At 44.9% G+C, this 13,118-nt stretch overlaps 1 protein-coding gene across 4 annotated transcripts in view; it reads left to right on the top strand.

Moving 5' to 3' along the window:
- The window catches only part of SMG6 (SMG6 nonsense mediated mRNA decay factor), a 1,079,424-nt gene that overhangs the window by 1,030,132 nt on the left and 36,174 nt on the right, over nucleotides 1-13,118 (top strand). For all 4 annotated transcript variants that reach the window (XM_085649087.1, XM_085649085.1, XM_085649086.1 and 1 more), the window contains one exon: nucleotides 7,789-7,936. In XM_085649087.1, coding sequence (XP_085505213.1) covers nucleotides 7,789-7,936 — 148 coding nt within the window. The remainder of the gene's footprint in view (nucleotides 1-7,788; nucleotides 7,937-13,118) is intronic.

The raw sequence follows: 13,118 nt of genomic DNA, 5'->3' as shown, positions 1-13,118 counted from the left end.
TTTCATGTATGGGACTAGAACACCTAGAATCTTACTGGTGCAGAATGGATCTGTCTGTAGTGTATGACAATAGAGCTCTGACCTATTCAGACATGGAGCAGGAGCTCTCTTATTTGCACAGGAGAGGATCCGGATCTTTCCCAGATATGTAGGTGTGGTACTTGAGTCTCACTACTTTAGAATAGATCTGAAGCGCTCTTAACGGTCTATTCATTGTACAAGAACTGGCACCAGTGCAGCTTGAACCTGGACCTCACTCACCTGTGTAGTTGAGGGCCTAGAACTCTCACCTGTGCAGCTGTGATACTAGAACATCTGTGCAGGAATGAACCTGGACCTTTCTAACCTGTGGAGGTGATGACTTGGAACTCTCACGTCTGGAGTGGTGATACTAGAATTATCACTTCTGTAGAATAGACGTGGTATGGGTCGAGATTTCTTTTGCTGGTGCAGCTGTGTGTCTGGAGTACTCTCATCCATACAAGTTCAGGTCTGAATTGCTCACCTATGCAGGAACGTGCACTCATCTGTGTGCAGTTACTGGTCACAATAGTAGGCGCGAGTCTTGACTTAGAGTTATGGAGCTGGTGCTTGGTGCAGGTTTTTGGCAAGAAGGCTTTACCTGAGCAGGTATGGTCTATAGCCCCACTCCTGTGTTCATGTTGGTTTATAGCTCTGAACCACCGCTGCACTTAAGTTCAGAAGTTCCATCTTGGGTCCTTCTGTCTCTGTCAGTCCATGCTAGGTGTTCTCTTTGTGTTCATCTGTGAGCGAGAAGCCCTCCAACTTATTTAGTTATGGTCCTTGACCCTGCCCTCGCCTCTGCAGACTAGGGTCTGAATAATCCGTTGGCTGTGCAAGTAATGAACAGGGCTCTCTCTCTAGGGCATTGTTGCTTTTATGGTTCGGATACTCTTCCTCTCGTATATGCATGGGCCCTGTGCACTCTATCCAGCATAGACGAAGGTCTGTAGCTTTTTTTTTATCTGTGCAAGTATGGTATTCAAGCTTTGTCTCACCTCTGCAGGTACGTGTTAGAAGCACTCACCTTTGTATGTATGGAACTCTTAGCTGTAGGAATTAGTTAGGCAGCAGAGATTCCTCCATATGAACAGAGAAGCGTCACCCCCACACTGCTGCAGAAATCATGAAAAATAAAATGATTTTATTACCATTTTATTTTTTCGTCTCTGCCAAACGGAGTGTGAGTGCAGAGGGGAAGGGCGGGGCAGTTCGTCATTGCTCCTGATTGGCAGCTATAAGGAGTGGCCACTTCAGTTTGAAGTGCGCATGTCGGTTTGCTGAGTATCTTGCTACGGCATCCCGACATGTGCAATTCAGACCTTACCAACCCAGCTGTTTTAGACAGCTGGGCTGGAGAGCTGGCTCAGCGCTGCGAAAGGCACTGGAGTGCCTTTCGTAGCAATGAGCCAGCCCATCAAGACACTTCACTCATGCTGGTTAACATTGCTAACAACATGAGAGCAGCGTCTTGATTGGATAAGGTAGTTGGCTGTCGGAACTCACGCTCGCAGGAGTCTGGAACCAGGGACTGGAGAACATCGAGGACGGGCTGCGGGCTAAGGTAAGTGAAAGTTTTTTCTTTGTATTTTTTGATAAATGTTTAATTTAATGTATGTTTGTATAGCGCGCCCCCATTTTTGTACGTCACCAACCGGCACTGTGGTTAGGAGTACCTTCATCTGTCAGGACTGTCTGGAGCTTTTTTTTACCTGTGAATGGATGGGTTTTTAATAGAAACAGAGATTGTAGCACCGCTGAAACAAAGCAACACAAAACTTTTCACTGGTACCTGCCTTCCTCAATGTCCCCTGGCATTATGGTAGATGTAGACCTTGCATCTTGTATTGCTTTTGCAGTCATCAGTTAACTGTAGAATACTGGCCAATTTTATATGAGGTAATCTTTCATTGAAACTATTCAATTTTCACTTCGGTTCTATCCTGACGTAACAACATTTTGCTTCCATTAAAGCTCTTTCGAGAAACTCCACTGTGTTAGGTGGTGCTGACTTTGAATGCTGCAGAACAATCAAAATGATGTAATACCGAGAAACCTCTTTCAATAAGGAGCAACCCTGCTATACAGACCACTGGCCCTGGAACAACAAGTTCAAAAACGCAAACACAGTCCTTTCACAATCTGTGTATGGGTCTTGAATTCACTAACTCGTGCAGATATTAGACCGAGGGTTGCTCGTCCTTGTAGGTTTTGGTCTGGAGCTCATTCATATGTGCAGGGATGACTTTTCTAACGCATGCAGGTGGTGGACTGGATTACTCTCACTGGTGCAGGATTGAGTCTGGAGCATTATCACCCTTTAGGGATGGGTTTGGAATTCTTTAACCCATGTAAGTGGATCTTGCTCAACTGTGCAGGGATGAGTCTGGAGCAATGTCACCCTTGCAAGGATGAGTCGGGAGCAGGTATTGGACTGGGGATTTCCTTTAGAATTTTCCCAGGCGCCTAACTGGATTCAGACATTTTTCATAGCAGGGCTGTCACACGCCACTGGATGGTGAAGAGTGGCTCTGTGTTGGCCTTGTTCTGCCCCAGAAGCGGTGGGGCAGAGTAACATATACTCACCACTGCGCCTCACTGACATCAGGTCCTTTATTTCTGTGCCTTTGAACACTGATCCAAAGCCTCATTCACTCTTGGATCGGTATTTGAATACTGCAAACTAAACTCCAGCTTGCCACGGAACAGTGTCCCCATCTAAAACCACAGGGTTCAAACCAGGCATGGCTGTACAAAACAGATGTCAGTCATGGACCCGCACGATGTATGCATGGGATACCTCTAGCCCGATATAGGCATGCCTTCTAGAACATGGCCTGTGAGATCTTGCTAGTGGTCCCGGAAGAATTTAGGGTCCTCCTGGCTCAAACCATTCAAGACGGTCAGCATGTGGCCAAATAAGTCATTCATGCTAACCTGGATCACGCCAATTACTTGGGGCAAGCTGTCACACTAATGTAGTGCTCATCCACCAGGCATAGATACTATCCACAGGCTTTGCAGGAGATATGCAGGCATCCATAATGGATATGCTTTTCCATGCACACCGTGTATTGGGTGAAAAAGTTGACTGCCTTAGAATGCTTTAAGGAAAGTTGTGCCACAGCGCACTCCTTGGGCCTCCTGACCCCTGCCAGACAGTTTCTATATCAATTCTTGTCTTCTAAAGTCTATGTTCGAGGGTTTGTGAACAGGTAATGCCAGACTCCCCCAGCCCCCACTGCAGTCACACCTGTCCTACTATGGTCGGTGAAAAGCATCTGGCATGCACTGCACTGCACAGGTCACCAGGGGCATCAATAGTCCCAGTCCCCCTCTACTGAGGCATCAGCAACCAAGTCACTTTAGTTTGCCCTTAGTGAGAGGTACACACAACTGCCTTGTGGGAGGTAGGATCCAACACTTTCTACCAGAATGCCTGCCCATCACGTCCGACAGATGGGTCCTTGGCATCATTCAGCAGGGCTATGCCTTTTGGTTCTTTTCCGACCTGCCGAAACTTCTTCCCACATCAGAGTGCAAGAGGTGTGAGCTCTACTGCCCAAAGGAGCCATTTAGAGCAGTGGTCTTTAAACTGGGCGGCGGGCCCCCCTAACGGGGCCTTAAGTGATCCCAGGAGGGGTGCCAGGCTCTGGCCAAAAAAGCATTGTGCTGATAACAGTGCTTTGTTTTAAGCTGACAACAATGAGCGGCACAAAGCTGCTCTGTAATGGCCCATCACGAACATGTTTGTCATTTGTATCCTAGCTAGGAGAAGGTGTCAAAAGGGAGGGGTCTCTAAATATTATTCAAACTCCTCACCCCCCACTTCAAATAGTCACACTGTGGACACTTGTATATGTTAGTATGGCCTGCCAGGGCAGATTAGTATGTTTGGCAATCATGTATTTGATTGCATTTTCGAAACGGCAACAGAACATAACTGCAATGTTTAAATATGTATAGACATATTTAAACATTGCCAATTCGATGAAATAATTTAGAAAATTTCTGAGGGGGTCCTCGATAATTTTTTCCCCCACTTGGGGGGTGGGTGCGCAGCATTAAAATGTTTGAGGACCACTGATCTAGAGGGTTCCTAACCCATAAATAGGGACTGTTTTTTACTCTCGCTATCTCTTTGTGCCAAAGAAGGATGGATGCCTTTCATCCTATTTTACATCTTCAACCTCGGAAGGCCTTCCAGAGGAAGGACAAATACAAAAGTCTCACACTGGCCCAAGATTTATGTGTCCTGGATGGTAGCCTTTGACCTGCAAGACATGAACTTTCATGTGCCCATCCTGCAGCCTCACAGACTTTGGCTGCAGTTCAAGGTTGGCCAAGAGTATTTTGTTTTCCATGCTCTCCTTTGGCCTTACCGGTGCCACTCAGATGTTCATGAAAGTAATGGTGGCCACTGCTCATCTTCAGAGGTTGGGATACCTTTATTCCCTTCTGTCGGCAGCTGGTTGTTTAAGGTTAGCTCGCCACAGTCCGTCATAGATAACCTCCAGACGATGGTGAACCTCCTGACACTGTTGGGGTTCTCGATCAACGAGTCAAAGTCACACTGGATTCCTTCGCAGGTACTACCTTTTGTAGGAGCTGTCTTGGACTTGGTGAAGTTCAGGGCCTTTTATCTGTTGAAATGAGTTCAGGACATTTGGGACATGATCCAGATTTTTCAGCCTTGCAGCTCTGTGGCTTCTTGGCCTCTTAGCATTGTGCATCCTGCTTGTTCGCTCTGTTAGGTGTTGTACGACGACTCTTCAGTGGGATCTGAAATCTCAGTGGGCCTAGCACAAAGGAGACTAGTATGATGTCATCCAGGTTTTGGAGGAGGCTGCAAAAAATCTCCATTGGTTGCTGCTCGACTGCAACCTGACCCACTGCATACCCTTTCACTTACTCACACAGAGCTGATGGTGGTGTGTACCTGCTGGATTGGGTAGGTCATATGGGTCTGGTGCAGATCAGAGGAATCTAGTCTCCAGCAGAACCCATCTCCATATTAATGTATTGGAGCTACGGGCCATTTGTCAGCCATTGAGGCCCTGCTTTCCTGTCGCCCATCACGAGAGGCTGTTCCAGGTTCTCACGGACAACACCACCGCCATGTTGTACTGCAACAAGCGGGGCAGGGTGAAGTCCTGGGAACTGCCAGGATGCGTTGTGACTTTAGTGGTGGTTGGATCGTAAGGGCATATCCCATATTGTGAACCCCCAGGTGGATCCTTGAACATTGGGGTGAATGAGCTCAGCCAGTGGCACCTTATAAATCAGGAATGGTGGCCGTATCCTGAGGTGGCACAGAGTATCTTCCAACAATAGGGAGAATCCTGGCTAGATCTCATTGCCACCGTTAGGAATGTGCAGCGTCCATTGATTTGCACGTTGTAATTCTAGTGAAGGCTCTCCCTAGATCATAGTGGACCATGGCAATCCTTTATGCCTTCCTGGCTCTGCCTCGTCTACCTAGAGCTATGAAGAAACCCAGGAATGACCGTGCTCAGGTCATTCTGGTGGCTGTGGAGTCAGCCAGGATGGTGTGGTACCTGGACCTTTTGAGCATGTGTGTCTGCCCTCGAATCAGGGTACCACTTTGTGGGGGATATTCTGTTGCAGTGGCAGGGTAGGTAGGGTTCTCCACCCAAACTTTCACAATCCACACCTCCATGTGTGGAGATTGAGCAGTGGCAGTTGATTGCATTTGATTTACCAACCAAAGTCACAGATTGTTTACTGCTAGGTGTCTTTCCACAAAGTCTATTTACACTGGATGCTGGGACAGATTTCTGGCCTGATGTTGAGTCCATAGGAAAGACCCTTTGCAAGTCTAACTGTTGAATATTTTGTTATTCGTATTGTCTGTGGCTCAGCAAGGCTTTATTAAAGACACTGTTGAAGGTGATTTGTTGACCCTTTTGACTTTTATGTGTTCGCCAGAACAACCATCATTGTTTAAATCACCTATTGAGATACTTTTTCTCAAAGGTTTGACATGCATCGGTGCAACTGCCTGTCCGCTCCTTTTTTCCAGACACACTGGTCACAAGGATGAGGCTGGACTTCTTTTCACATTGGGCAATCTATCATACTTCCAACTTTCTTTGCCTCAATAGCAGTAGGAAATACTTCATCGGCTGGAGCCCAAAAGAACCAGAAGCTCTATATTGATCGCACCAAACACCATCGGGTAGATGATTCACTTTTTGTGGGGTTCTCCGGGACAAAGAAGGATAACACAGTACAGAAAAGGTCTCTGTCAAGGCGGATAGCCCTTTGCATTAAGATCTACACATTGGCAGAAAGGCAGGCTGTAGAAAGACTGTGGGTTCATTTGACTTGGGCTAAGGATGCCACCACTGCATTGGAGTGCCTGTCCTTGCCATCTGTCAGGCTGCGACATGGGTGTCAGTGCATATGTTCATGAAGCACTACAAATTTGGATAGCCAGGTTTGACGGGAAGAGAATTTCACTTGTTCATTCTTGCAAGATGTTTTTGGTCTGAGCGCACTCCTCAGACCCTCCACATTGGAATGTAATGTTTTTGTATCTAGTCTAAAGGTGAGGAATTTGCAGTTAGAAGAATCCATCAGAAGAGCAAGTTACTTACCCTCTAATACTCATTCTAGTAGATACTACAGATTCTTTATTGCCTTCCATCCTCCCCATTCTCTGGAGTGGTCTCTCTTGCCATCTAAAAAGGTCCCAAATTGGAGATCTGCACGGTGGTACCTCAAATTGTTTTTGGCTTCGTGTCCAAGGGTGCGGAAGGTATCAAGGCATGTGGGAGCACTGCTTTGAAAAGTGTCCAGATTAAGTCTGACGCTGGAGGAATATTCTAGTGGTGAGGAATCTGCGGTTAGAGTTACTGAAGATAAATAACTTTCTCCTCTGACCATAAATCTATGGTATGGGACATACTCACACGTGAAGATTTAGTTCTGGTGCCCTGTCATTTGTACAGATAGTGGACTGTCTCTCTATTGCCTGTCCTTGATTTTGCAGATATGGACCTATGCTCTCTCGCCCGTCTATGGGTTGGAATCTCTCAATTGTGCAGATATAGGTTTGGAACTGTTATCTGTGCATGTATGAGTTATGCTCTCGTCCAGCGGGATAGGTCTTGAGCACACTCACCTATTCAGATGTGGGTCTGGGGTGCTGCACACTGTAAAAATTTAGGCCTTCTGCTCTACTACCCTTGCAAGTATCGACCTGGAGTACTCCTGTCTGGGCAGATCTGGACCTAGAGCAGCGTCTCACCTCTGCAGTTGTCTTCAATACTCTTACTAGTGTAGGTATTGACTGTGGAGGCCTTTCTCATCTGGGAATGCATGGCAATGGTGCACTATACCCTATATAATTGAGCCTGGTTTGAAGTCAGTTCTGTGCTTGTGTTGGCCTGGAGCCATTTCACATGCAAATTTATGTACCTGAAAATCATTGACACGCAGACAGATGTGGACAGTTTTTCTGCCTCTTCTTCAGAGTCCCTTACACTTCTGATGGTGTGAGACAGAAGCTCTTCTTTCTATGTCGATATGGGCCTAGAGCATTTCTCACCTGTGCAGGTACTGTCCTGGAGCACTGTTACCTGTGCGTATACATGTTCGTGCCTATGACTACTCAATGGCTATAGCACATGTTCAGGGATTGGCCTACTGTGCTCCCTGTGTGTTTTTTTTTAATTTTATTTGATGTTGACTGGAATTGTGCATTGTGTTGCTACTGTTGACATTTGTTCCCTTGTATTGCAGGCTGTGCTGGAGGACCACATGAGACAAATCGAGCTTGAAATTCGTCCACTCTTCCTCGTTCCTGACACCAATGGATTCATCGACCATCTTCCCAGCCTTAAGCAGCTGCTGGATTACAGGCACTACATCCTTGTCGTGCCCCTTATTGGTAAGCATAAAATGAGGAGCAGGAAGGGTCCCAGGGGTCTTACACTATCACTGGCCTGCGAGGTCAATCAGTTATATTTGGTACCTGGGCAGTAGAGGGAGATGGACGTTTCCTGTATCCTCTATGTGATCCAGGTGCCCATCAATTAGCAGAAATCCTACTCTAATGAAAAGGACAGACATCACATCCTTGTTGTTATTCTCTGCTATGGTAACCAAACAATTCGAGGTGAAACGACTGGGTGGGAAAGGGTGCCTCCTGGCTCCCTTTTTATTTAATGTCTAAACGGTCTAGAACAGGCATTCAAGGGTATTAAAGATGATTGTTCTTGTGATTCCATGTCTGCTGTATGTAGACGAGCAATGTTATGAGCTGGAACTGAAATTAAAGGCCCAATGATCTGTCTGCTTTTCAAACATTCTTTGAGAAGAAACTGTCTGCTTTTCAAACATTCTATGAGAAGAAAATTGAGGCAGAATGTTCAAATATGTGAAATCCTCTGGCATAAATATAAACCTGGAAGATCATTTGAGTTCTTAATTGAAGTAATGCAGTCCTTTGACAAGTTTGATTATCTGGGTCCATGGTTCAGCTTAAAGGAACATGGGGTGCATAGGTACTAGAAAGTGCCCAGATCTTAAACAATTTTGTGTTAGGGGAATTAGGTTATAAATGGAGTCTGTAACCTTCCCCAGTGGGCACCTGTGTATCTAGTTCGCTTTGATTTGGGGGCTAAAACTGTTGTATACTGGAGCTATTGACCTTCTGCTGTTTTGGGGGTAAACTATGGGGAAACCTTTTGTATTGCTCTGCCAGCAGTCACTGGAAGAGCTCCTTAATTGTAATGGTGTGTGAGACTTACATAGGTGGATCACATACGTAAAATGTTCTTAATATATGTCTCTATTAATTTTGGGTTAAGCCAGCCTTTATAACCCAGGGAAGTGCTATTGGTTGGTCAAAAGGAAATTCTAATATACTATGCTGGTGGAAGATGTAAAGTGATCTGCAAATCCTCACTCGGTCCCCCAAGCCTGCTATAAACTTTTTGCGGAAAGAGAAGAATATCTGGAGCATATGACAGCCGTGGCTATGTGAAACCTCTTTATTAAGTTTGGGTTAGGCATTCTTCCACTGCCTAATTTGATATCCAGGTGATCTTAAGCAAACTCGTATGTTTTACATGTGAAGCCTGGGACAGTGTGACGATGAAATTAATTTCCCTTTTCCTGTTTATTTTACACTAGGTTAGGAAATTTGTTGCTTATCACTACCTTAGAATTAGTAAATATAGAAACAAGGAAGGGTACTTTGTCGTTATGTAAAAAACAGATTCCATGTATCCAATTTTGCAAAGTAAATTACATATTTAGGGCCTATCATCGTTCAAGAAGTGTATCATGTTTAAAATGAGGTTTTCTTGATGATTAAATACAAAAAAATCAATATGTATTTTAATATTTTTGCGAAGTAAGATTTTAAGAGAAATTGTATCAATTACTTGGAGGTTTTATTTGTCTCTCGTTTGCTATGCCCATGCACTTTGATAATCGTGTGAAAACTAAGAAGACATTTTAGAGTTCGTTAAATGTAATCTTTTTTACTTTTTTCATTGCGTTGTCTGGTGTTATTGTCTATAGAGATGTTTGTTTTATGCAACATTTTAATAATCCAAAATAAATATTATGATGATGTGTTTGTAACAGTCAAAATGACACCAAGGGTCTTTTTTTGTAATGGTTTTTATTGGCATTTCATTTACAATGCACAAAATCTCAAGGGATAAAAATACAATAGCGTTGCTTAAACCTCCACAATTAGAGTACAATTAATATCTTTAATTATTCCCACTCCTAAAGTATCCTGCATAGCAACTAACCCTTGACCCCACTACAGTAGTACACACAGTGTTCCCAGCAAATCCCAAAAAGTCCTTCAGCTTCCCCCTCCCTGTGCCACGATATTGAATAAATTTGTTATTCTTTTGAGGGAAATCTTGCGCTTCATATATGGTGAGCTTTCGTAGCCAACAGCCTTCCAGCCAGTAGGCATACGTGACGCTCTTTTACTCCAATTGTGTGCAGTAGTGCTCTTCGCCAGTGCTAGTCCCAATCCCAGTTGGGCTTTTCCCTCGTGGTTGAAATCCTCTTCTCAAAAGACGTACAACAATGCCACCACTGGTATATTCTCCACGGGTTCACCCAAAACTTCTCGAAAAAAAATCTGCTATTCCCTCCCAAAAGGGGTGTCTAAATCTGCATGACCAAACTGTAAGAAGAAAATGACCTTCCTGGATCTGGCAACTAAGGCAGGCAGGAAAGGCTCCCAGCACATTCGCCACAAGTGTTTGGGGTTATATGACATTCAATGCAGTTGCTTAAATTGCATCAGTCTCTATCTAGCTGATGTGGCTACTCCTCTTGGTGCCAAAAGAGCAGTTGCTCAAACCTTGCCTTCTAGCAGGCCCAGGTAACAACCTATATTGAGAACATGACCTACTTTAAGGAGGATATCCCAATCTTATCCCATCCCATCCTCCAAATCCCTGTAGTGCAAACACCCGAAGGAGCTAGTTGCCTACCCACAGAGGGGTCTCTCCTGTAAGCTTAGTCGCTCACTCCATTTGTGAAAGGAATGTTTCCCATACATCTGTTATCACTGTGGTGCTGGTGTGATATTAGTTGAGTGTTTTACCCATAGAGGTACTTGGAACGCTATAATTCTGCTGTATATACTGGATCATTTGCGGGCTGTGGAGCCATTCATTGATAACCAAGTGGGAGGCTTCATAACATGTGGCACCCTTGGCCATGGCCAACCCCTCATCATAGGTAGAGTTATAGGATTTTCTCGTTGCCACTCTGGGTACACTAAGGTTTCTGATATTCGTGTTTCACAGACATTTTTCACACACTACATTTGTTGCCCTTAGGTATTTTAAGAGTATATTCCTCTAATTTAAACAAGTGGACAAATATTAAAATGTTTTCATCTGGATATTTATGCATTTTGTGGTTTTATTGACTCTATTATGGGTTTCTCTGGTGTGGCCTAAGTGTTTTGAGAATATTTAGGGTTGTTATTCATTATGGAGAGATCTTGTAGCTGGGGTTGGAGTTGTGCTCGAGGTATGACTATTTATACTGTGCACAGGGTTTTGGAGGATATTGCTCCTAGTTGGAGCCTATGCAGTTACTTTATTATGAGTCGATATGCGCACATTTGTGGGGCTTGACAGCTGGTCAGGCTGAAGTGTGTACCGTGCTTCCAAAAGAGACCAGCAAGGCATTTCAGTACAGCTGTTAATCGGTGGTGTAGGAAATATTCTAGATTCTATATGTAGGAGAGGTGATAATGTGCTAATTTCACATGTACTATAAGCTGTATTATTGTCAGAGACTATGGTGAGGGATATTAAATTGAACTGGTGCCAAGACGTGATCGGATCCCTAATCCATGTAGTGTTTTTCTCAATGCTTTGTGCCTTTTTCGGATTGAGAATATTAAACTATTTTTTTCCTATTTTTATCTCAATTTGAAGAAGTTTGGGATCTCGGTACAAGAAAGAATAACTATGGAGCACTCTTTGTAGTTTAGCAGTTCTAGAAAAGAAAATTAACTTTTTGGGATGTTTTAAGGGGCAGTGTTTCGGAGAATGGTTTTCAGTCTGCCACGTGAAATAATTGCTGTGGTTGGTCCCGAGGTTTGGCAGCTGCAGTCATTGGCTTCTACATACATCCCAGTGCTACCAGCCAAAATTGGTCCCGCCGCTGCTTACAGCCTTACTAAGCTCGCACGGAAACATAAAGCTCGTTGCAGTTATTGGTAAACATTCCTTCACCCTGGCAGTGCGGACCATCTCCTGGGTGGTCTGACTCGGCCGAAAAAACTCTGAAGTGGTCAGATGTGTCTCTGGCTGTGTTTCACTAGCTCTCGGGACCCATGCAGAATTATCCCAACTGTTGTCAAACTAACCTTGAAGGTGCCTGCCTGGCAGTTCGAGGGTAACTTCTTGCTCCTGGATACTGTCACATATCCTTTGTGCTCATGGGGCCGAGAATCTATTGGGTGCTACAAACATGCCCTTGTGTAGAGAAGGCCAGTGTCTATTGGTTCCAGGGACTGAGGCATAGGTGGGGGGAGGTTGTATATTTTTAGCTGTTTACGATGCGTGCTACCTTGAAACGACCCCAAGAACCAATCATTGTATGCCCCCCCTTCACAATAAGAAGCTGTGCACTGCCCTTCACCACACTGCCCTTTCCGAAGTCTTGAAATGCTTTCTCCAACCCACAAGTCCGGCTCCCTACTCCACTGTCCCTTCACCCCACCGGTCTGCAGGCGGCACCTCACTATTCCTTCCATTACACTGTGCTCTCTCATACCGATGTGTCTTCACTTAAGCTTGCATAGCTCTCGCCTCTCTGTCCCTACCATAGCCCCACTTACCTCTGTGCTATTCACTTTTGTCCTAGCCGTGCTATGCCCCGCACTCCACGTTCCCTTCATCCACCCATGCTAGGCAGTTCATGCCATAGGCCCTTCTCCCAAAAATGCTGTGCCTCTAACCTCATTAACCCTGGACATTGTTTTTCAATTCTTTCCAGTCCACCCTCCCCTCAAGAACCATATTCTGCTCTCCACGAAGGTGTCCATTCAGCACCCTCACTGTTTTATGTAACACATCTTGTATAATGATTTATAAACGTGTGTGATTTATTGACAATACAATATGTATGTTTGCTGTAAAGTGATCTGACACCCTACATTTGGATGAAATGCGCTGTAAACCAAATAAAAAATGCTGGTATTTAAATTGTTATTTTGCACTGGGACAGAGTAACGCATCTGACATTCTTACGGTGCATGAATATTATGTATCGGGGTCCGAACAAAGTCAAAATCGTGCCTCTCTTATGCGACTTTTAAGTGTTAACAAGCTGCTGCTTTTGCTTCCCTTCCTCTGCATTTACATCTAGGTGTGAGGCTACAGGCAGCCCCCAGCCTGGATACTCGGACAAAGAAGGCCAAATGGGCCCTTAAGTTCGGCCTTTGTTATGGTCCAGTTGGAATCTCAAATAAGAACCGACCCCCCTCCCACCCCCCCCACGCCCCCCCCCCTCCTGTCTGCACGTTGCTGCTTGGAAGGAAAGCAGATAACAAGCAGGCGCTGCTGAATGAA

Source organism: Triturus cristatus, chromosome 3_2 (genome assembly GCF_964204655.1).
Source record: "Triturus cristatus chromosome 3_2, aTriCri1.1, whole genome shotgun sequence".
NCBI classification, from domain to species: domain Eukaryota; kingdom Metazoa; phylum Chordata; class Amphibia; order Caudata; family Salamandridae; genus Triturus; species Triturus cristatus.
The sequence above is the reverse complement of the archived record's forward strand: the minus strand, read 5'-3'. Positions and strand labels throughout refer to the sequence as shown.